General features: G+C 38.7%; 1 protein-coding gene across 1 annotated transcript in view; it reads left to right on the forward strand.

The window, feature by feature from the left end:
* The window catches only part of DDX10 (DEAD-box helicase 10), a 330735-nt gene extending 309318 nt beyond the window's left edge, over window positions 1-21417 (forward strand). The window contains exon 18 of the mRNA XM_066371626.1: window positions 20736-21417. Within this exon, the coding sequence (XP_066227723.1) occupies window positions 20736-20913 (178 nt within the window). The 3' untranslated portion in view covers window positions 20914-21417. The remainder of the gene's footprint in view (window positions 1-20735) is intronic.
* Window positions 21418-21774: the final 357 nt, after the last annotated feature.

The following is a 21774-nucleotide window of genomic DNA, read 5'->3' on the forward strand; positions in this document are numbered from 1 at the left end:
GATGAAGTGCAGAAACATTCGCAAGATATGGTACTACAATGAATATGGTAGGTACCCTTTTCATTACTTAATAGTAACCACCCTTGAAAAAACCACCACAAAAGCACATAACTTTAAAAAGGTAGCAACAGAGGAAAGAAGTATGGAATACAGACAAACAAAAACAAATGATAGAAAAACAAAAGAGAAGAATCAAGATACAAAAGTAACAGAAAGCAATTTATAAAATGGCAATAGGGAATCCACAAGTGTCAATAATTACACTAAACGTAAATGGAGTAAACTCACCAATAAAAAGACACAGAATAGCAGAATGGATTAAAAAAGAAAATCCAACCGTATGCTGCCTACTAGAAACACATTTAAGCAACAAGGATAAAAACAAATTCAAAGTGAAAGGCTGGAAAACAATACTCCAAGCAAATAACATCCAAAAAAAGCAGGCGTAGCAATACTCATATCTAATAATGCTGACTACAAGACAGCAAAAGTACTCAGAGACAAAAATGGTCATTTCATAATGATTAAGGGGATGCTGAATCAAGAAGACATAACAACCCTTAATATATATGCACCAAACCAAGGAGCACCAAAATATATAAGACAGCTATTTATTGACCTTAAAACAAAAACTGACAAAAAAACAATCACACTTGGAGACCTCAATATACCGCTGACAGCTCTAGATAGGTTATCCAAACAGAAAATCAATAAAGATATAGTGGTCTTAAACGAAACACTTGAGAACCTGGATATGATAGACATCTACAAGACACTTCATCCCAAAGCGACAGAGTATACATTTTTCTCTAGTGTACATGGAACATTCTCAAGAATTGACCATATGTTGGGCCATAAAAATAATATCAGCAAATTCAGAAAAATTGAAATTGTACCAAGCATATTTTCTGATCATAAAGCCTTGAAACTAGAATTCAACTGAAAAAAGAGGGAAAACCCCCCACAAAGATGTGGAAACTAAACAACATACTTTTAAAAAATGAATGGGTCAAAGAAGAAATAAGTGCAGAGATCAAAAGATATATACAGACAAATGAAAATGACAATACGACATATCAGAATCTCTGGGATGCAGCAAAAGCAGTGATAAGAGGGAAGTTCATATCACTTCAGGCGTATATGAACAAACAAGAGAGAGCCTAAGTGAACCACTTAACTTCACACCTTAAGGAACTGGAAAAAGAAGAACAAAGACAACCCAAAACCAGCCGAAGAAAGGAGATAATAAAAATCAGAGCAGAAATAAATGAAATAGAGAACAGAAAAACTATAGAAAAAATTAATAGAACAAGGAGCTGGTTCTTTGAAAAGATCAACAAAATTGACAAACCCCTTGCAAGACTTACCAAGGAAAAAAGAGAAAGAACTCATATAAACAAAATCCAAAATGAGAGAGGAGAAATCACCACAGACATCGTAGATATACAAAGAATTATTGTAGAATACTATGAAAAACTTTATGCCACTAAATTCAACAACCTAGAAGAAATGGATAAATTCCTAGAACAATACAACTTTCCTAGACTGAGTCATGAAGAAGCAGAAAGCCTAAATAGACCTATTAGTAGAGAAGAAATAGAAAAAACCATTAAAAACCTCCCCCAAAATAAAAGTCCAGGCCCAGACTGCTATACTAGTGAATTCTATCAAACATTCAAAGAAGACTTGGTCTCTAGTCTACAGAAGGTCTTCCAAAAACTTGAAGAAGAAGCAATACTTCCAAACACATTTTATGAGACCAACATAACCCTCATACCGAAACTTGGCGAGAATGGCACAAAAAAAGAAAACTACAGACCAATATCTCTAATGAATACAGATGCTAAAATACTAAACAAAATTCTGGCAAATCGAAAACAACAACATATTAAAAAATAATACATCATAATCAAGTGGGATTCATCCCAGAATCTCAAGGATGGTTCTACATACGTAAAACGGTTAACATAATACACCACATCAAGAAAACAAAGAACAAAAACCACATGATCTTATCATTAGATGCAGAAAAGGCATTCGATAAAATACAACACAGCTTTATGTTTAAGACTCTCAACAAAATGGGTATAGAAGAAAAATATCTCAACATGATAAAGGCCATATATGATAAACCATCAGCCTACATCATATTAAATGGCATAAAACTGAGGACTTTCCACCTTAAATCAGGAACAAGACAGGGTTGTCCACTCTCTCCACTCTTATTTAACGTGGTGCTAGAAGTTCTGGCTAGAGCAATCAGACAAGAGAAAGAAATAAAAGGCATCCATATCGGAAAAGAAGAAGTAAAGGTATCACTTTTTGCAGATGATATGATCCTATACATCGAAAACCTGAAAGACTCTACAAAAAGATTACTAGAAACATTAAACCAATACAGTAAGGTCGCAGGATACAAAATTAACATACAAAAGTCCATAGCCTTTCTCTATGCCAACAATGAAATATTAGAAAACGAACTCAAAAAAATAATCCCCTTCACGATTGCAACAAAAAAATAAAATACCTAGGAATAAACATAACAAAGAATGTAAAGGACCTATATAACGAAAACTACAAAACATTGTTAAGGGAAATCGAGAAAGATACAATGAGATGGAAAAATATTCCTTGTTTGTGGGTAGGAAGAATAAATATAATCAAAATGGCCATATTACCCAAAGCAATATATATTTAGTGCAATTCCCATCAAAATTCCTATGACATTCTTTAAAGAAATGGAACAAAAAATCATCAGATTTATATGGAACTATAAAAAACCCCGAATAGCCAAAGCAATCCTAAGGAAAAAGAATGAAGCTGGGGGCATCACAATACCTGACTTCAAACTATATTATAGGGCCACGACACTCAAAACAGCATGGTATTGGCAGAAAAATAGACACTCAGACCAATGGAGCAGAATAGAAAGCCCAGAAATAAATCCACATATATATAGTCAAATAATTTTTGATAAAGGGGCCAACAACACACAATGGAGAAAAGAAAGCCTCTTCAACAAATGGTGCTGGGAAAACTGGAAAGCCACATGCAAAAGAATGAAACTCGACTACAGCTTGTCCCCTTGTACTAAAATTAATTCAAAATGGATCAAAAACCTAAATATAAGACTTGAAACATAAAGTACATAGAAGAAGACATAGGTACTAAACTCATGGACCTGGGTTTTAAAGGGCATTTCATGAATTTGACTGCAAAGGAAAGAGAAGTGAAGGCAAAGATAAATGAATGGGACTACATCAGACTAAAAAGTTTTTGCTCAGCAAGGGAAACTGACAACAAAATAAACAGACAGCCAACTAAATGGGAAATGATATTTTCAAACAACAGCTCAGATAAGGGCCTAATATCCAAAATTTACAAAGAACTTATAAAACTCAACAACAAACAAACAAGCAATCCAGTAAAAAAAATGGGAAGAGGACATGAACAGATACTTCTCCCAGGAAGAAATACAAATGGCCAACAGATATATGAAGAGATGCTCATCTTCCTTAGTTATTAGAGAAATGCAAATCAAAACTACAATGCGATACCACCTCACACCTGTTAGACTAGCTATTATCAACAAGACAGGTAATAGCAAATGCTGGAGAGGCTGTGGAGAAAAAGGAACCCTCATTCACTGTTGGTGGGACTATAAAGTAGTGCAACCCTTATGGAAGAAAGTATGGTGGTTCCTCAAAAAACTGAAAATAGAACTACCTTATGACCCAGCAATCCCTCTACTGGGTATATACCCGAAAAACTCAGAAACATTGATATGTAAAGACACATGCAGCCCCATGTTCATTGCAGCATTGTCACCTTGGCCAAAACATGGAAAGAACCAAAAAGCCCTTCAATAGAAGACTGGATAAAGAAGATGTGGCACATATACACTATGGAATACTACTCAAGCCATAAGAAATGATGACATCGGATCATTTACAGCAAAATGTTGGGATCTTGATAACATTATACGGAGTGAAATTAGTAAATCAGAAAAAACCAAGAACTACATGATTCCATACATTGTTGGGACATAAAAACGAGACTAAGAGACACGGACAAGAGTGTGGTGGTTAGCGGGGGTGGGGGGGAGGGGTGCGCTGGAGGGAAGGAGGAGAGAGGGAGGAGGAGGGGCACAAAGAAAACCAGATAAAAGGTGACGGTAGACAATCTGACTTTGGATGATGGGTATGCAACATAAGTGAATGACAAGATAATCTGGACATGTTTTCTTTGAATATATGTACCCTGATTTATTGATGTCACCCCATTAACATTAATAAAAATTTATAAAAAAAAAAGAAATCTCCTTTCCATTGTCTTCCTCATTAGAATCATTCATTAAGTCTTAGACATGCCACCTGACAGGCCTTCTATTTAAAAGTCTGCCGACACATCTTACAGAGTAGGTGGTAATGATGAATGATATAGTTAAATTAACATCATGTAATATATCCTATTCAAAATATGAGTGGAGAGTCCATATCACCAAATTGAAATGTGGAATATGCCTTTCCCCATCTGTTCCCCTTCAGCAGTCCTGACTTCAGGCATTCAGTAAACAGAAGGCTCTGTGTGCCTGGCATGGAGCAAAAGAGAGACTAGGTCCAAGCCCTCTTCAGGCTCACGCTCTGCTGAGGGAGACTGACCAGAAAGAAAGAAAACAAGTAGAAAAGAGGTGGTGATAAGTGCCATGAACTGCGTAAGTGTAGGATCATGAGAGGAATTGGCAGAGTTCACTTTATATGAGGTGGTTAGTAAAACCTCTTTGAGTTGAAATCTGAAGAATTATTGAAAGCCTTTTTAAGTAAAGAAGGAAAAATTTATCCTAATGTTCTAACCATGAAATTCTTTCACATTTATTGAAATTTACAGATTTGCCCTAACAGCATAATCATGACTATACAATTATGTATACTCCTGCCAGAAGCGATTTCTTAGTTCTTTGTCATCCCATCATCCTTTAATCATTTGTCTATCCGATGGTGATGCTAGCTGGCTTCATGGAAGGTGACAAGGGTAAGAAACAGCTGCTATTCCAGTCTACAAGTGACAACTCATTAGAAAGGCATATACCAGCATGAAGTTTATGAGAACAGGAGAGTGAAGTTGAGATGCTTTGAGTCCTCCAATTGAAAGCTGGAGACATAATTTAGGTTATGAATTAAAGTAGCATGTCGCATGACCAGGTGGTGGCACAGTGGATAGAACGTTGACCTGGCATGCTGAGGACCCAGGTTCAAAACCTGAGGTCACAGGCTTGAGTTCGGACTCATCTAGCTTGAGTGCAGGCTCACCAGCTTTAGCACGTCTTGCCAGCTTGAGCATGGAATCATAGACTTGACCCCGTGGTCACTGGCTTGAGTCCAGAGGTGGCTGGCTTGAAGCGCAAGGTCACTGGCGTGAGCCCAGGATAGCTGGTTTGAGCCCAAAGGTTGCTGGCTTGAGCAAGGGGTCGCTGGCTCAGGTTGAAGCCCCACGGTCAAGGCAGATATGAGAAAGCAATCAATGAACAACTGAAGTGCCGCAACTACAAGTTGATGCTTCTTATCTCTCTCCTTTCCTGTCTGTATTTGAATCTCTGTCTCTCTCTCTTGCTAAAAAATAAATAATAAAATAATAAAAGAGATAGTCTTTGAGGATAAGAGGAGAAAACACTAATGTATTTTTATGCTTAATAGTTATAATTTGTTGACAGTATATCAACCCTTCTGAACTCCATAAATCTTTTTATTAATAGACTTTTTTAAAGCAATTTTAGATTTCACAGTGAAAATTGAATGAAAAATAGAGTTTCCATATACTCTTTACCCCACCTCCAGCCTTTCCTGTTTCAACATGTTGCTACCATTTGTTACCGTTAATGAACCCACACTGACATATAATTATTAGTCAGTCTATAGTTTATATTAGGGTTTATTCTTTATATTGTATATTTTATGAGTTTTGACACATTTACAATATGTATCTGCCATTACAATATCATACAGAATAATTTGAGTGCCCTAAAAATCTCCTGTGGCCATCCATTTATCCCTCCCTCCTTTTCTCCCCACCCTTTCCTCTCCCTGCCACCCAACCCCTGGCAAGCACTGTCTTTCTACTATAGTCATAGTTTTGCTTTTCTAGAATATACTATAGTTGGAATTACATAGATTGTAGCCTTTTCAGGTTGGCTTCTTTCACTTAGCAATATGCTTTCAAAGTTCCTCTCTGTCTTTTCATGTCCAGAAAGCTCATTTCTTTTTATCACTGAATAATATTTCATTGTGTGAATGTGCTACAGTTTGTTTATCCATTCATCTGTTGAAAGACATCTTATGGGTAAAGCTGCTGTAAACATTCATGTGCAGGTTTTTCTGTTAGACAGAAGTTTTTAGCTTCTTTGGGTAAATATAGTATAAGGAGTATGATTGCTGGATTGTATGAAAAGAATATATGATATTTAGTTTTATAAGAAACTGCGAAACTATCTTCCAAAGTGGCTGCACCATTTTGCATTCCCACCAGCAATGAATGAGAGTTCTTTTTGCTCCACATGCTTGCTAGTATTCGGTGTTGCCAGTGTTTTAGATTTTAGCCATTGTTAGAATTTTTATAGTTTTAAGAAAGCTGTTTTTTAATTTTTTAAATACAGTAGACCCTGACAATAAAATAGGTGGTTTTTAAAATTTTGATTGTATATGGGGTAAAATCCTGTTCTATCAAATATGAAATTCCAATTTAGCAGAGCCTTTCCTTATAAATGGGGCTGCCCTTTGAGGAATTTTCTTCCAATCTCTCAAAGCTAGGGTTTCTTGTCTGAAGACTAATAATAATATACTTAATTTTAATAAAAGCTCCACAGACAATTGTTGTGGAGAACCTTCACCTACCAGAGATTTTGCTAATTATATAAATCTAGTTGCTGGCATTTGTTGATCTGGTGGTGAGGAAGGAACTCTAGGCTAAAGATGCCAGTTTTTAAAGTCATTAGCATAATGGAAGATGCTTGAAATACTGAACTGCAGGAGAATACTCAGAATGAATATGTAAAATGAGAATAGTAGAGGGTCAAGGATGCAACCTAGAAACATGGACACTTGAGTAATGGACAGAAGAAGAGGAAGCTAAGATGATATAATCAAGGAAATGTAGCCAACATTCAGGTACTTAAAATTTAGATGACTTTCCATTACATCTTGTTGGGAAGCTATGTTAATGGTAAGATTTTAACTGTCTCCTGGCTGGGTGTTAACTCAGTAGAAGTCATTTGTTGGGGAAAATGAGTACTGAATTTAGCCATAATATGACCATTTATATAATTTTGAAAAACATATGCAAAGCCAAAATTTAGAACCCCAGGAACTTATCCTATTGAAAACAGAGGATTGGTTAGCAGACAGGAGCCTGCGTACTCACAGACTGGACTGTGCTAGGGCGGGGTGGCAGAGTAATGTTCTCTCGGTGATTTGTTGGAAATAGAATTAGAAGCAAAGTTTGTTGAAACATTGCCTTCCTCATTGCAGTAGCAGTGGTTCTTAGGGCTGAGAGCAACCCCAGCAGGGTCATGATTTCTACCACTCAGATAAGCAGACATTCATTGAATGACTTATTCAGCTTATCTTTATAGCTGAAGATGACAAACAGCCCCAGACATCTAAAAGCTAAAGACAAGGCACAAGGAGGAGCTCTATTCTGCGATAGCATTCAGAATGAGTGCCATGGAACAAGCACAGTTTAGAAAGTGGTGGATCGTGTAAGATAGACTCCTTGAGAATGAAGTGATGGTTGAACTGGGGTCTGAAGGATAGGGAGGATTTAGATAGTTGTAAAATAGAAAGAGGGATTTCCAAATAAAGAGATTATCTTTTTCACCATTGAATATTCTTGGCTCCCCTGTCAAATATTATTTGACTATATATGCGAGAGTTTATTTCTGGGCTTTCAATTCTGTCCTTTTGGTCTGTGTGTCTGCTTTTATACCAGCATCATATTGTTCATGATATTGTTTTTACTAATGCAACTATAATGTAGTTTGAGATCAGGATGTGTGATGCCTTCAGCTTTTTTCTTCTTTCTCAGAATCACTTTGGCTATATGGGATCTTTTGTGGCTACATACAAGTTTTAGGATTTAAAAAAATATATTTCTCTGCAAATGTTGGAATTTTGATAGAGATTGCATTGACTCTATAGATGACTTTGGGTAGTATTGCCATTTTAACTATTCTTCTGATTCATGAACATAGGATATCTATTTGTGTCTTTTTCAGTTTCTATTATCAAAGTATAATAGTTGTAAGTGTACAGATCTTTCACCTCTGTGGTTAATTTCTAAGGATTTTACTGCTTTTGTTGCTTTGTGAATAAGATTATTTATTTATTTATTTATTTATTTCAGATAAGTCACTGTTAGTATATACCCGTGATGGTGAACCTTTTTATAAAAACCTCCCACTTTTGCAGTGCTGGTCAACCTGCTCCCTCCCGCCCACTAGTGGGTGTTCCAGCTTTCATAGTGGGCCAATCGTGGTGCTGTCTGGTGGCCCACCATGAAAGCTGGAACACCCACTAGTGAGCGGGAGGGAGCAGGTTGACCAGCACTGCAAAAGTGGGCGGTTTTTATAAAAAGGTTCGCCATCACAGGTATATAGAAACACTACCAATTTTTATATCCTGCAATTTTTCTTAATTCATATATTCTAACAGATTTTGGTGGAATCTTTAGGATGTTCTGTATCTAAGAATCTTATCAGCAAAGAATGACAATTTTACTTCTTCCTTTCTGATATGAATGCCCCTTATTTTTTTTTCTTGCCTGTTTGTCTGGGATATTCATTACTATGTTTAATGGGAGTAGTATCTTTTCTTGTTCCTGATCTTGCCATTGAGTATAATGTTAATTGTGGGCTTGTCATATAAGACATTTATTATGTTGTAGCAGGTTCCCTCTATACTCGGTTTATTGATTTTTAATCACAGATGGGTTTTCTACATCCACTGAGATGATCATATTATTTTAAACTTTTATTTTTATTAATGTGGTGAATCAGATTTATTGATTTGGGTATATTGAACAGTTCTTACATCCTACGGCTAAATCCCACTTGATCATGATGTAGGGTCCTTTTAATGTGCAATTGAATTTAGGTTGCTAGTATTTTGATGTGAATTTTTACATTTATATTTATCAGGGATATTGGCCTGTAGTTTTCTTTTCTTATAGTCTTCTTATATGACTTTAGTAGTAGGGTAAAGTTGTCCTTGACAAGATTGACAAGGAATGGTGTTAATTTTATTCTTAAGTGTTTAGTAGAATTTACCAGTGAAGCCATCTCTGGTTCTGGGCTTTTGTTTGTTAGGACATTTTGATTACTGATTCAGTGACCTTATTTATTATGGGTCTCTCTAGATTTTTTATTTCTTCATGATTAAGTCTTTGTAGGTTGTAAGTTTCTAGGAATTTATCCATTTTTTTCTAGTTTTTTCATATTTGTTGGCGTAGTTCATAATAGTGTCTTACAATCTTTTGTATATCTGTGTAATCAGTTGCAATGTTTCCTCTCTCATATCTGAATTCATTTGAGTCTTCTCTCTCTCTCTCTTTTCTTTTCTTTTTTTTAGTCTAGCTAAAGGCTTGTCAACTCTGTTTATCTTTTGGATAAACTAGTTTGTTGACCTTTTCTATTATTTTTCTGGTCCCTATTTCATTTATTTCTACTCTGATCTTTGTCATTTTCTTCCTGCTGGTAATTTTAGGCTTAGTTTATTCTTTTTGTTTTCCTTGAAATGTAAAGTGAGGTTACATTGGGATTTTTTTTCTTACTGTGGGCATTTATCACTATAAATGGCCTTATTAGAACTCCTTAGATGCATCCAATATATCTTGGTATATTATGATTTCTTTATCATTTGTTTCAAAATATTTTTTATTTCACTTTTGATTCCATTTTGAACCCATTGATTGCTCAGGACTGTGTTGTTTAATTCTCACATTATTTAAATTTTCAAGTTTCTTACTGTTATTTTTTTAAATTTAATTTATTGTGTTTACATAGATTCTATATTGCCCCAATTGCATCCCCACTCCCCCATATTTCCCTCAACATAACCCTTGTCCCCATCCCACCAGCTCTGTCCTCCCCTTCAGGTATAATTCCGTTCTCAGTTCACATAGTTCCTTGGATTCCTCAAATGAGTGAGGTCATATGATATTTTTCTTTCTCTGCCTGGCTTATTTCACTTAACATAATAGTTTCTAGGTCCATCCATGTTGTTGCAAAAGGTAATAATTTTTTTTATGGCCCCATAGTATTCCATTGTATTATATATATGTATCACTGCTTTTTAATCCACCTGTCCACTGATGGACACTTGGGCTGTTTCCAGATCTTCACTAATGTGAACAATGCTGTCATAAACATGGGGGTGCATTTCTTTTTTTGAATCAGTGAAATGGTGTTCTTGGTATATGTTCCTAAAAGTGGGATGGCTGGGTCAAAAGGCAGTTCCATTTTTAATTTTTTGAGGAATCTCCATACTGTTTTTCACAGTGGCTGCACCAGTCTGCATGCTCACCAGCAGTGCAGGAGGGTTCCCCTTTCTCCACATCCTCGGTAGCACCTATCATGTGTTGTTTTGTTAATGAGAGCCATTCTGACTGGTGTGAGGTAGTATCTCATTGTGGTTTTAATTTGCATTTTTCTAATGATTAGTGATGTTGAACATTTTTACATCTGTCTATTGGCCATCTGTAAGTCCTCTTTGGAGAAGTGTCTATTCATTTTGTTTTCCCATTTTTTGATTGGATTGTTTATCTTCCTGGTGTTGAGTTTTACAAGTTCTTTATAAATTTTGGTTATTAACCCCCTTCAGACGTATTGTCAAATATGTTCTCCCATTTTATGGTTTGTCTTTTTATTCTGTTCATATTGTCTTTAGCTGTACAAAAGTTTTTTAGTTTGATATAGTCCCATTTGTTTATCCTGTCTTTTATTTCACTTGCCCGTGGAGATAAATCAGCAAATATATTGCTGCAAGAGATGTCAGAGAGCTTACAGCCTACGTTTTCTTCTAAGATGCTTATGGTTTCACGACTTACATTTAAGTCTTTTATCCATTTTGAGTTTATTTTTGTGACTGGTGTAAGTTGGTGGTCTAGTTTCATTTTTTTGCAGGTAGCTATCCAATTTTCCCAACACCATTTGTTAAAGAGACTCTCTTTATTCCATTGTATGCTCTTGCCTCCTTTGTCAAATATCAATTGTCCATAAAAGTGTGGGTTTATTTCTGGGTTCTCTGTTCTGTTCCATTGATCTATATGCCTATTCTTATGCCAGTACCAAGCTGTTTTGAGTACAGTGGCCTTGTAGTATAACTTGTTATCAGGAAGTGTGATACCTCCCCCTTTATTCTTCTTTTTCAAGATTGCTGAGGCTATTCGTGTTCTCTTTTGGTTTTGTATAAATTTTTGGAATGTATGTTCTATATCTTTGAAGTATGTCATTGGTATTTTAATTGGTATTACATTGAATTTATAAATTGCTTTGGGTAGTATAGACATTTTGATGCTCTTCCTAACCATGAGCACGGTATATGCTTCCACTTGTTTGTGTCTTCCTTGATTTCTTTTATCAATGTTTTGTAATTTCTGAGTACAAGTTTTTAACCTCCTTGGTTAAATTTACTCCTAGGTACTTCATTTTTTTTGTTGCAATAGTTAAAGGGGATTGTTTCTTTAATTTTTCTTTCTGACAGTTTATTGTTGGTGTATAAAAATGCCTCTGATTTCTGTGTATTAATTTTATATCCTGCCACCTTGCTGAATTCATTTATCAGGTCCAGTAGCTTTTTGACTGAGAATTTAGGGTTTTCTCTGTACAGTATCATATCATATGCAAATAATGATAGTTTTACTTCTTTATTTCCAATTTGGATGCTTTTATTTCTTCTTCTTGTCTGATTGCTGTAGCTAGGATTTCCAGTACTATGTTGATTAAGAGTGGTGAAAGGGGGCACCCCTGTCTTGTTCCTGATCTTAGGGGGATTGCTTTTAATTTTTGCACAGTAATTATGATGTTGGCTGTGGGTTTTTCATAGATGGCCTTTATCATGTTGAGGTATGTTTCCTGTATTCCCACTTTGCTGAGAGTTTTGATCATGAATGGGTGCTTGGTTTTATCAAATGCTTTTTCTGCATCTATTGAAATTATCATGTGGTTTTTCTCCTTCCTTTTGTTTATGTGATGAATCAGATTGATTGGTTTACGAATATTGTACCATCCTTGCCTCCCAGAATAAATCCTACTTGATCATGATGTATGATTTTTTTCATGTACTGCTGGATCCGCTTTGCTAATACTTTGTTGAGGATGTTAGCATCTAAATTCATCAGGGATATTGGCCTATAATTTTCTTTCTTTGTGTTGTGTTTGCCTGGTTTTGGAATCAGAATTATGCTCGCCTCATAAAAGGAGCTTCGAAGTCTTATTTTTCTCTTGAATTTTTTGAAAAAGGTTGAGAAGGATAAGAGTTAGTTCTTCTTTGAATATTTGGTAGAATTCACCAGTGAAGCCATTTGGCACCAGGCTTTTGTTTTTTGGGAGTATTTTGATAACTGTTTCGATCTCATTTGTTGAAATCGGTCTGTTTAGGTTTTCTGATTCTTCCTGATTGAGTTTTAAAAGATTATATGTTTCAAGGAATTTGTCCATTTCCTCTAGGTTGTCTAAGTTTTTGGCATAAGTTTCTTCATAGTATTTTCTTACATTCCTTTGTATTTCTGTTGTGTCCATTGTTACATCTTCCCTCTCATTTCTAATTTTATTTATTTGAGTCCTGTCTCTTTTTTCTTGGTGAGTCTGGTTAAAGGTTCATTGATCCTGTTTACCTTTTCAAAGAACCAGCTCCTGGTTTCATTGATCCTCTGTATTGTTTCTTTAGCCTCTATGTCAGTTATTTCTGCTCTGAGCTTTATTATTTCCTTCCTTCTATACCTCTGGGCTTTAGTTGTTTTTCTTTTTCTAGTTCTTTTAGATGCAGGATTAAGTTGTTTATTTGAGCTTTTTCTAGCTTCTTAAGGTATGCCTGTAATGCTATGAACTTTCCTCTCAGAACTGCTTTTGCTGTGTCCCATGTATTTTGAGTTCTATGCTCATAATCTTTTGTTTCTACGAAGTTCTTTATTTCTTCTTTGATCTCATTGTTAACCCATTCATTATTTAATAACATCCTATTTAGTTTCCAAGTGTTTGAGTGTTTTTCAGTTTTTCTGTTGTGTTTGATTTTTAGTTTTATGCCATTGTGATCAGAGAAAATGCTTAATATGATTTCAGTCTCCTTAAATTTGTTGAGACCACTTTTGTGCCCTAACATGTGGTCTATCCTAGAGAATGTACTATGAGCACTTGAAAAGAATGTATATTCTGCTGCTTTAGGGTGAAAAGTTCTGAAGATATCTATTAAATCAAGTTGATCCAGTGTGTCCTTTAAGTCTACTCTTTCTTTGTTAATTTTTTTTCTTGAGGATCTATCTAGTGATGTTAGTGGGGTATTGAAATCCCCTACTATTATAGTATTGATGTTGATCTTGCCCTTTATAACATCAAAGTCTGCTTTATATATTTAGGTGCTCCTATATTAGGTGCGTAGATATTTATAATGGTTACATCTTCCTGTTGGATTGCTCCCTTTATCATTATGTAGTGACCTTCTTTATCTCTTATTATAGCCTTTGCTTTAAAGTCCATTTTGTCTGATATAAGTATTGCTACCCCAGCTTTTTTTTCATTTCCATTTGCAGGAAATATTTTTTTCCATCCTTTTACCTTTAGTCTATGTGTATCTTTTATTTTGAGATGTGTCTCTTGTAGACAACTTATGTGTGGGTCCTGTTTTCTTATTCACACAGCTACCCTATGTCTTCTGATTGGGTCATTTAATCCATTTACATTTAAGATTATTATTGATATATAGTTGTTCATTGCCATTTTATTATTCAAAGGTATCTTCCTCTTTTACTTTATTCTTTTTACAACAGGCCGCCTTAACATTTCTTGCAGCATTGGTTTGGTTGTAGTGAATTCTTTGAGTTTTTGTCTGGGAAACTTTTTATTTCTCCTTCAATTTTAAACGATAGCCTTGCTGGATAAAGTTGTCTTGGTTGTAGGCTCTTGTTCTGCATTACTTTAAATATTTCTGGCTATTCCCTTCTGGCCTGAAGTGTTTCTGTTGAGAAGTCAGATATCATCCTTATGGGGGCTCCTTTGTAGGTGATAGTCTTTTTTTCTCTAGCAGCTTTTAATATTTTCTCTTTATCTCATAGCTTTGATATTTTAATTATGATGTGTCATGGTGTGGATTTCTTTGGGTTTTTCTTTAATGGAGTTCTCTGTGCTTCTTGAACTTGTCTGACTTTTTTCTGCATCAGTTTAGGGAAGTTTTCATCTATGATTTGATTGAACAAAATCTCTATCCCTTGTTCTTTCTCTTCTTCAGGAACCCCTATGATGCAGATGTTATTTCTCTTCATGTTGTCACAGAGCTCCATTAGAGTTTTCTTACACTTTTTGAGTCTCTTTACTTTTTGTTGCTCTGCTTCTGTGCCGCCTTTATCTTGTCTTCTAACTTGCTGATTTGATCCTCAGCTTCATCCATCCTGTTTTTAATTCCTTCCATTGTAGTCTTCATTTCTGATATTGTATTTGTCATTTCTGACTGATTCTTATTATTTCAATGTCCTTTTTTATATTTGCTGTTTCTTTATTTAGGTGCTTGTTATGTCCATCTATTGCTGTTCTAAGATCTTTGAGCATGCTAATAATCATTATTTTAAACTCTGCATCTGTTAATTTGTTTATATCTGACTCGTTTAAGTCCTTTTCTGGGGATTTCTCTTGATTCATTTGGGTTGCATTTCTCTGCCTTCCCATTCTGTCTGTGTATAAGAAGGGTGTGGCCACTGGAGTCCAATGGGTGTGGCCTCTGTGTTCCCTAGGTGTGGTCTGTCTGCAGGCCCACCACCCCCTCTGCTGCTGCCAAAGGCATTTGGGTATGGGCATTGCCAGTGCTGGCTCACTGCTGCATTTGCTGTGGTTTCCGCCTCTTCACAGGCGGGCCTGTGTTCATGTGCCAAGGCTACAAGTCTTGGCTGGCCTCGCCTTCACCTTGCTCCCTCAGGTGGGACTGTGCTCCGCGCTGGGGCCGCAAGCCTTGGCACCATGGTGGGGCTGCATACCTATGCTCAGCCATGGGTCTCCGCCCATTTCCAGGTTTCACCCCACCCTGCAGGCTAGGCTGTGCTCATGCACCGGAGAACCCCGCTTCAGGGGCGGTACTGCGCACCCTCACTCAACTGTGTGTCTCTGCCTGTTTCCCGGCTTTTGCCCTGCCCCCAGTGGTGGGGCTGCCCTTGCGGGCCAGGCTACAAGCACCGGCTCCCAGGTGGAGCTGCACACCCCTGCTCAGCTGCGGCCTAACACCAATTCTCCGGCATTTGCCTGGGTTTCGCCTTGCCCCTGTGGGCGGCATTGCAGGCAGGACCGCTCTTGCTCACCCAGTGGGTAGCCGGGTGGGACTGCTTTCATGCGTCAGTTCTGCCCCCGCCGGGTGGCACTGAGCTCATGCTGGATCTCAGTCGTGGCCCGCCAGGCTTCCACCCCTGCCAATGGGACCTCACTTACGTGTCCCACTTCCACCTTTCTTCCTCCTAGCCCGCAGCAGTGTGGGTGGGGGCAATGCATCTCAGACCTCAGCACTCAATACTGTATTTCTGATGGCTCCCTCCTTCTAAGTGACTCTGCTCTGAGTGCTGTGGGAGAGCTTGTTTGTCTGGTGTCCTGCTTCCCTTTGCTGGTATTGCTGTTTCCAGGGGAAATACTCACTTTAGATTTGGGGGGTGACTCAGCCCAGGGGTTAGGGTGGCTGTCCCTCAAAGTTTTTCTCCTTGTGCCTCCTAGATTACACTCTCTTCCCACCGCTCCGGTCCTCTCATCTCTCCTTGTCCCCTGGAGTCCCAGGTGAATGGTTGTGAAAGAGGTTTTCTGCGCAGTCCCTTATAGAAGAATACTGGGTCTGAGAAATCTTTCTCTCACAAACAGTATCCTAGCTTGTTTTGCAGCTAAATACTGTCCGTACGCCTCTTCTAGGCGCTGGGGCTTTTTTTCTGGGGCCTAGGACCCTCTTCTCTTTGCTAAACTCACTTCCCGCCACACAAGTCTCTCGGGCTGCCGTTGGCTCCTGGAAGCTGGGCAGCCCTCTCCACGTTTCCACTTTTCCTACCAGTCTCAGTGTGGCTTCTTCAGTGTTATTGATTAAAGAGTCCTCTTAGTTTAGTCCAAAGTTGGTTTTTCCAGATGTTGGTTCTTTTTTTTTTTTTTTAATTTATTTATTTATTTATTTATTTTGTATTTTTCTGAAGCTGGAAACGGGGAGGCAGTCAGACAGACTCCTGCATGCGCCTGACCGGGATCCACCCGGCACGCCCACCAGGGGGCGATGCTCTGCCCATCCGGGGCGTCGCTCTGTCGCGACCAGAGCCACTCTAGCGCCTGGGGAAGAGGCCAAGGAGCCATTCCCAGCGCCCAGGCCATTTTTTGCTCCAATGGAGCCTTGGCTGCGGGAGGGGAAGAGAGAGACAGAGAGGAAGGAGAGGGGGAGGGGTGGAGAAGCAGATGGGCTCTTCTCTTATGTGCCCTGGCCAGGAATCGAACACAGGACTCCTGCACGCCAGGCCGACACTCTACCACTGAGCCAACCGGCCAGGGCCAGATGTTGGTTCTTAAAATTAAGTTGTAATTCACTTTGGTTCTGGGAGGTGGAAGTTGGTACATCCACCTACTCCATCACCATCTTGCTGCTCCTCTAACTGTTATTAATATCTAGTTTTATACCCTGTGGTCAGAAAAGATACTTGGTATGATTTCAGTCTTCAGTTATCTAACACTTATTAGTGACATATCATATGCTCTATTCTGAAGACTGTTTCATATGTACTTGAGAAAATATTTATTCTGGTGCTGTTGGGTGGAATTTTCTGTATATGTCTATTAGGTCCATACTTCCTGTCCCCTCTTATGCAAGAATATTTAAGCTCATATGCTTTCTCTCAATTATGCAACACACCAGGCTGAGTCTCAACCCCTTCCCTTTTGCTTTCCCAAGGGTAACACTAAAGCTGAAAGTTTTTTCTCTCCTTGGTGTACAGATTTGGGTTGGCTATCTTCACATGCTCATTGGTCATCTGCCAAAGCTCACTCTCACCACAGCTTTCAGAATACCACACAGGGAGCTGGCCACTGGGGATGGGGAGGTGTAGGCGAGGCATCCAGAGTGCTAGGGGTGCCCACAGGCCAGTTGGAGGGATCCATGAGTGAGGCATCTTCAGTGGTTCATGGGTGGGCTTCTTGTTGGATGCAGTTAATAGGGTCCTCAATCTTTCAGTTCCCTCAGAGAAGTCTATTTGCTGCTCTTCTAGCCTCATTCTCACTCCATCATCTGCTCAGGATTTAGTACTGTGGCTGGGGTGAGAGAGAAATGGACCTCTGGTAGCATTATACTGTACAGCTAGGGAAGCTGGGCACTCACTTACATGCTCTTACTTTTCTCCATAGGAAAAATTACAGGCCAAGAAAACCTCTCTTGGCCCTGAACTGCGCTGCCTTGGGGAGTGGGGGGTATAAGTAAAGTCGCACTGTTCCTCTTCCTCTCTCCAATGAATCCAAACACATATTTTTGCTCCATGTTGCTGGCGCTTCTCCACTGGAAACCAGAACTACCACAAAGACTTTCTTGTTCGTGGGTGATTGTCTAAGACGGTGGTCTCCCACAGCCAAGAGAGGCTGGAGCCAGTTCATGGGACATTGCAGGACTCAGTTAGGACCAAGGTTTTGGGTGTTTATTACCCAACACACATCTGAATAGAACTCCTTCCAGGTCCCTAGACATATAGTCTGGATCCCCCATCTCCCAGAAAGGCTCAGTTGTCTGGATAGATGCCAGTTGTTGTTGGGAGGGGGAATGAGCGGGAAACGTGTTGTTCACATGTTGTTGCAGTCACTCTCTTGTGCTGCACCATTTAGAAGAGGTCTGTTCTGAATAGACCAAGACATGACCGTATTTTGCTCTCTGCTTACTAGATGTTCTCTAGATTCATTACATCATCCCCCCTTTTGGGTGAATTATCCATAAGATGTATTTTTTTTCTTAATAATTTTGTTATGGAAATCACCACTTATTTTCTGTGTAAAGAAGTATAAAATACCTTTCTAGAATTTGAACTGGTCCACAAAGCAGCAAAGCTGCTAATTATGGAGATATTTGGGCTACATTAATTTCCCATCTTCCTTTTATTATCTGAACCACCTATTTTCTGCAGGAAATATAATGTGCAGGAGCATGCTAATAAAGGATGCATTAGAAAGCCCACTAATTAGAATTCTTCTGATGAGATGCTCTGAACTGCACTTGAGGTACAGGCAAGGCAAAAATATTACAAGTCCTGGCACTCTAGACCAGTAGACGTGGCACAGAACTGGCCATAGTCAAGCAGATTTGCTGCCACCCGCGTGACAAGTCTATTCCAGGGTCTCAAGCAGGAAATGATACGAAATTGAATGAAAAATAGAGACTTAAAGATACATACAGATGGGTTCTGGAGGGTGCCACAGCTCCTTGCCAACAGTCACTATTGTCCTGGCCGCACCACAAAACCATGGCCGCCCCCCAGAAAGACATCTGTCTTTATTTTCTGGGGAAGGTGGGCCATTAGCAATTCAATCACGTTTCCAAGGCAACACAAGAAACCACCAGGTGCAGAAAACCCCCCACCATCTTAACTTTAAACAAAGAAGTAACTAGTTTCCAGTCCTTCTGGGAAACATGGGCAGGCAGGATGAGTACTGGAGTACTGAAGCACAGCCCTTTGTAACTTAATTAGGCAGGTGAGGTGAGGGTTGGGCCCAACACCTCTGTCCCCTAGATATCCAAACTGCAAAATACCCTATTGGCTTATTTGGTCCCCAACACAGATTAAGGCTCAATACTTTTTATGAAAGCCCTTTTCCACTAAGAATTACTTTGCTGACTGAAGTCCCACTACAGGGAGCACTTTCATGCTCATCTTTCCAGGTACTATTTAAAAATGCAGTTATTTGTAGGTGACCTCATAGTGTTGTCCAGTTTGTCTTTCCTCTAGTAGTGAGAAGTAACGCTGCTGAGCAGAGCATTGGACATTTATGGGAGTGAATGTAGACATTATTTACAGTTTTGCTTCAAGCTGGTCATAAATAGATGTGCTTGTTAGGCAGATTCTCTTTGATATCCAGTTGTCTTCCTAAGGAATAACAGAGTCCATTGAAACTTGAGCAGTTTTCGTTTGGAATACACCATATTCTTGGGTCATAGTATAATTCTGTGATGATTTTTTCCCCCTTGTTTATTATGTAACATCAATGTAAGAGTTTATTTGAAAGGGTGGAGTTTATAGGCAGCTAACATGTATTGAGAACTAGTATGTTCTTGCAGTTATATAACTTTATTTAATTCTTATAGCAGTTCTGCTAAATAAATGATATAATCCCCATCTTTCAGATAAAGAAACTGAAGCTTAGAAGTATTAGTTCACTGGCCAAGATGTGACTGCGTCGATGTCAAACCAGTGCTCTTTCCACAGCTAATTCTTTCCATGACTATCCTCCACATGTTGACTGAAGCCAGTCAACTCAAACTCAAACTTTTACTAGCCTGGCTCTGGGCTGAATTCAGAGCCATTCAGATCTGGATGTGAATCCCATGTGTGTAATGTGGGTCCAATTACTCAACCTCTCTAACTTCATTGTAGAATGAGGTTAATGCTTCCCATACCAAGGATTTTCATGAAGATAAATGTAAGCTGTGTAGAAGATGGAGCATAGTGCCAGACCCTTAGTGAGCCTTTAATAAACGGTTGCTACTGCCATTGCTAATAGATGGTATTTTTATTTTGTTTTAACTTTGTATAATTAATTGGGTCATCTTTGAACGTGATGATGGTATCTTAAAATGCTTTGAGGATGTTTTGCTTTTTTATTTTTACTGTGTCAAGTGATTGCTGCTGTCTTCAGAAATTAGCTTGATTTTATAGTCTATGTACCAGGTGTATATGGAATATGGCAATAATATTTATGCTTTCTTAAGACCATGTTTGGGCCTTAGATACAGATTTTAAATGGGGAATTCATTTGCTATCTTAACTAATTTGTAATTTAACATTTCAAATTCTGTTTTACTCATGATCTGTATATATCACAAGTTAATGCAACAGATAATAGAATTAGTGCCTGGTACCCTGCTATCTGTTACCCACTGACTAAAGGGGAATCTGACTTGAAATAGAGGCAGTATGATGAGGCAGCACAAGCACAGCTTGGAGCGGTCTGCACCATACCGTGGACCTCTCGGGGTCCTCAAGCTGTGGCTAAGGCATGGCTATCTTCCTGGAATTACTGTGAAGATTGAGTGAGACAGTGTGTAGACTCCCCTGCACGGTGCCCAGGGCATGATGGGCTCTCTATTCCCATCCCCTGATGGGAAGTACTTACTTATGTAATAGGTATCCTGAAGTTGTTAACAGTTTCTTTCCTTCCTAAATAATAATACCACTTTACCAACTGTCTGTTATTGGTAACTTTATTCTGTTTTAAGTATGTGATTTCATAGTAATGAATTTATTTATTTATAAAGTAAACCTGGGTTTGTTCTTACCAGTGATACCAAGAAGAAGCAGGGAATGAGGAAAAGGAACAACAGTGACGTGGAGGACACGGGACTCACAAGTCGTAACAGAAAGAAGGTCAAGTGGGAAGTCTTAGAGCCTTTGGATACGGGCCTGTCTTTAGCAGAGGATGAAGAGCTGGTGTTGCATCTGCTCAAAAGTCAAAGCTAAATACTTCCTGCTCTTATCTTCTACTGGAAACCTCTGGTCATAGTTATGTGGACAAGAAATTTAAAAAGCAGTAGGTTTGGGGGAATTTAGGTAACGTGACTCCCAAAGGACCCATCTGCAGGCGGAGTGAAAGTGTCTGTCAGCCCCTCTCACAGAGCGTGCTGGTGCCATCCCAGCGGAACCTCAGAGTGAGGGTGGGTCCGAGAACTTCTTACCCATGTTCCAGTATGTGCTCTGTTAGGTTTTATCCATGGGTGCCTACAGCTTGTCATTGGAAATGCTTTCTCTGTTTTAATAGCAAGTTCTGGAGACCATGTTTCGTTGTTAGGAACTCCTTCTTGTTTGTCTCACAGAAGTGTCTGTGTACTATTATTAAAAATGTTGCTCACAGTTTTGATTATTTAATGTCTTTAAAGAGACAAAATACAATGGACCAGCCCTAAGAAAGAATGAGTATTTTTGAATTGAGATGATCAATAATAAATGTGTTTCCTATAAAATTAATTGTTTTCATTGTGTCCTGTAATATGTAAACACTCTCAAGAGAAAGTTCTTAAGATTAAAATGCTTGGCTAATTCCGGATTCAGTGAGTTTTCCATATTCTTAAATTAGCCTTCTCAAAGATATCATTTAACTTACACTTGCCAGATTTGCTAGCTGTCCTTTATGAAATCTGTAGAAGTCCTGAACCCACGATGTGATCTGAAACCTCTCTCAGCATGTAGTAGCTTGTAGGCCCGCAAGTGCCCTCCATGCCGTCTCTCCAGAAGGAGAGCAGTCCGACCACAGCGGGGCCAGGCGGGTGAACAGGTGGAGAGAGCCTCCAGGCTCCAGCGGAATCCACCTCTCATACTTCCCAG

The sequence above is a fragment of the Saccopteryx leptura genome, chromosome 1 (assembly GCF_036850995.1).
Source record: "Saccopteryx leptura isolate mSacLep1 chromosome 1, mSacLep1_pri_phased_curated, whole genome shotgun sequence".
Classification (NCBI taxonomy): Eukaryota; Metazoa; Chordata; class Mammalia; order Chiroptera; family Emballonuridae; genus Saccopteryx; species Saccopteryx leptura.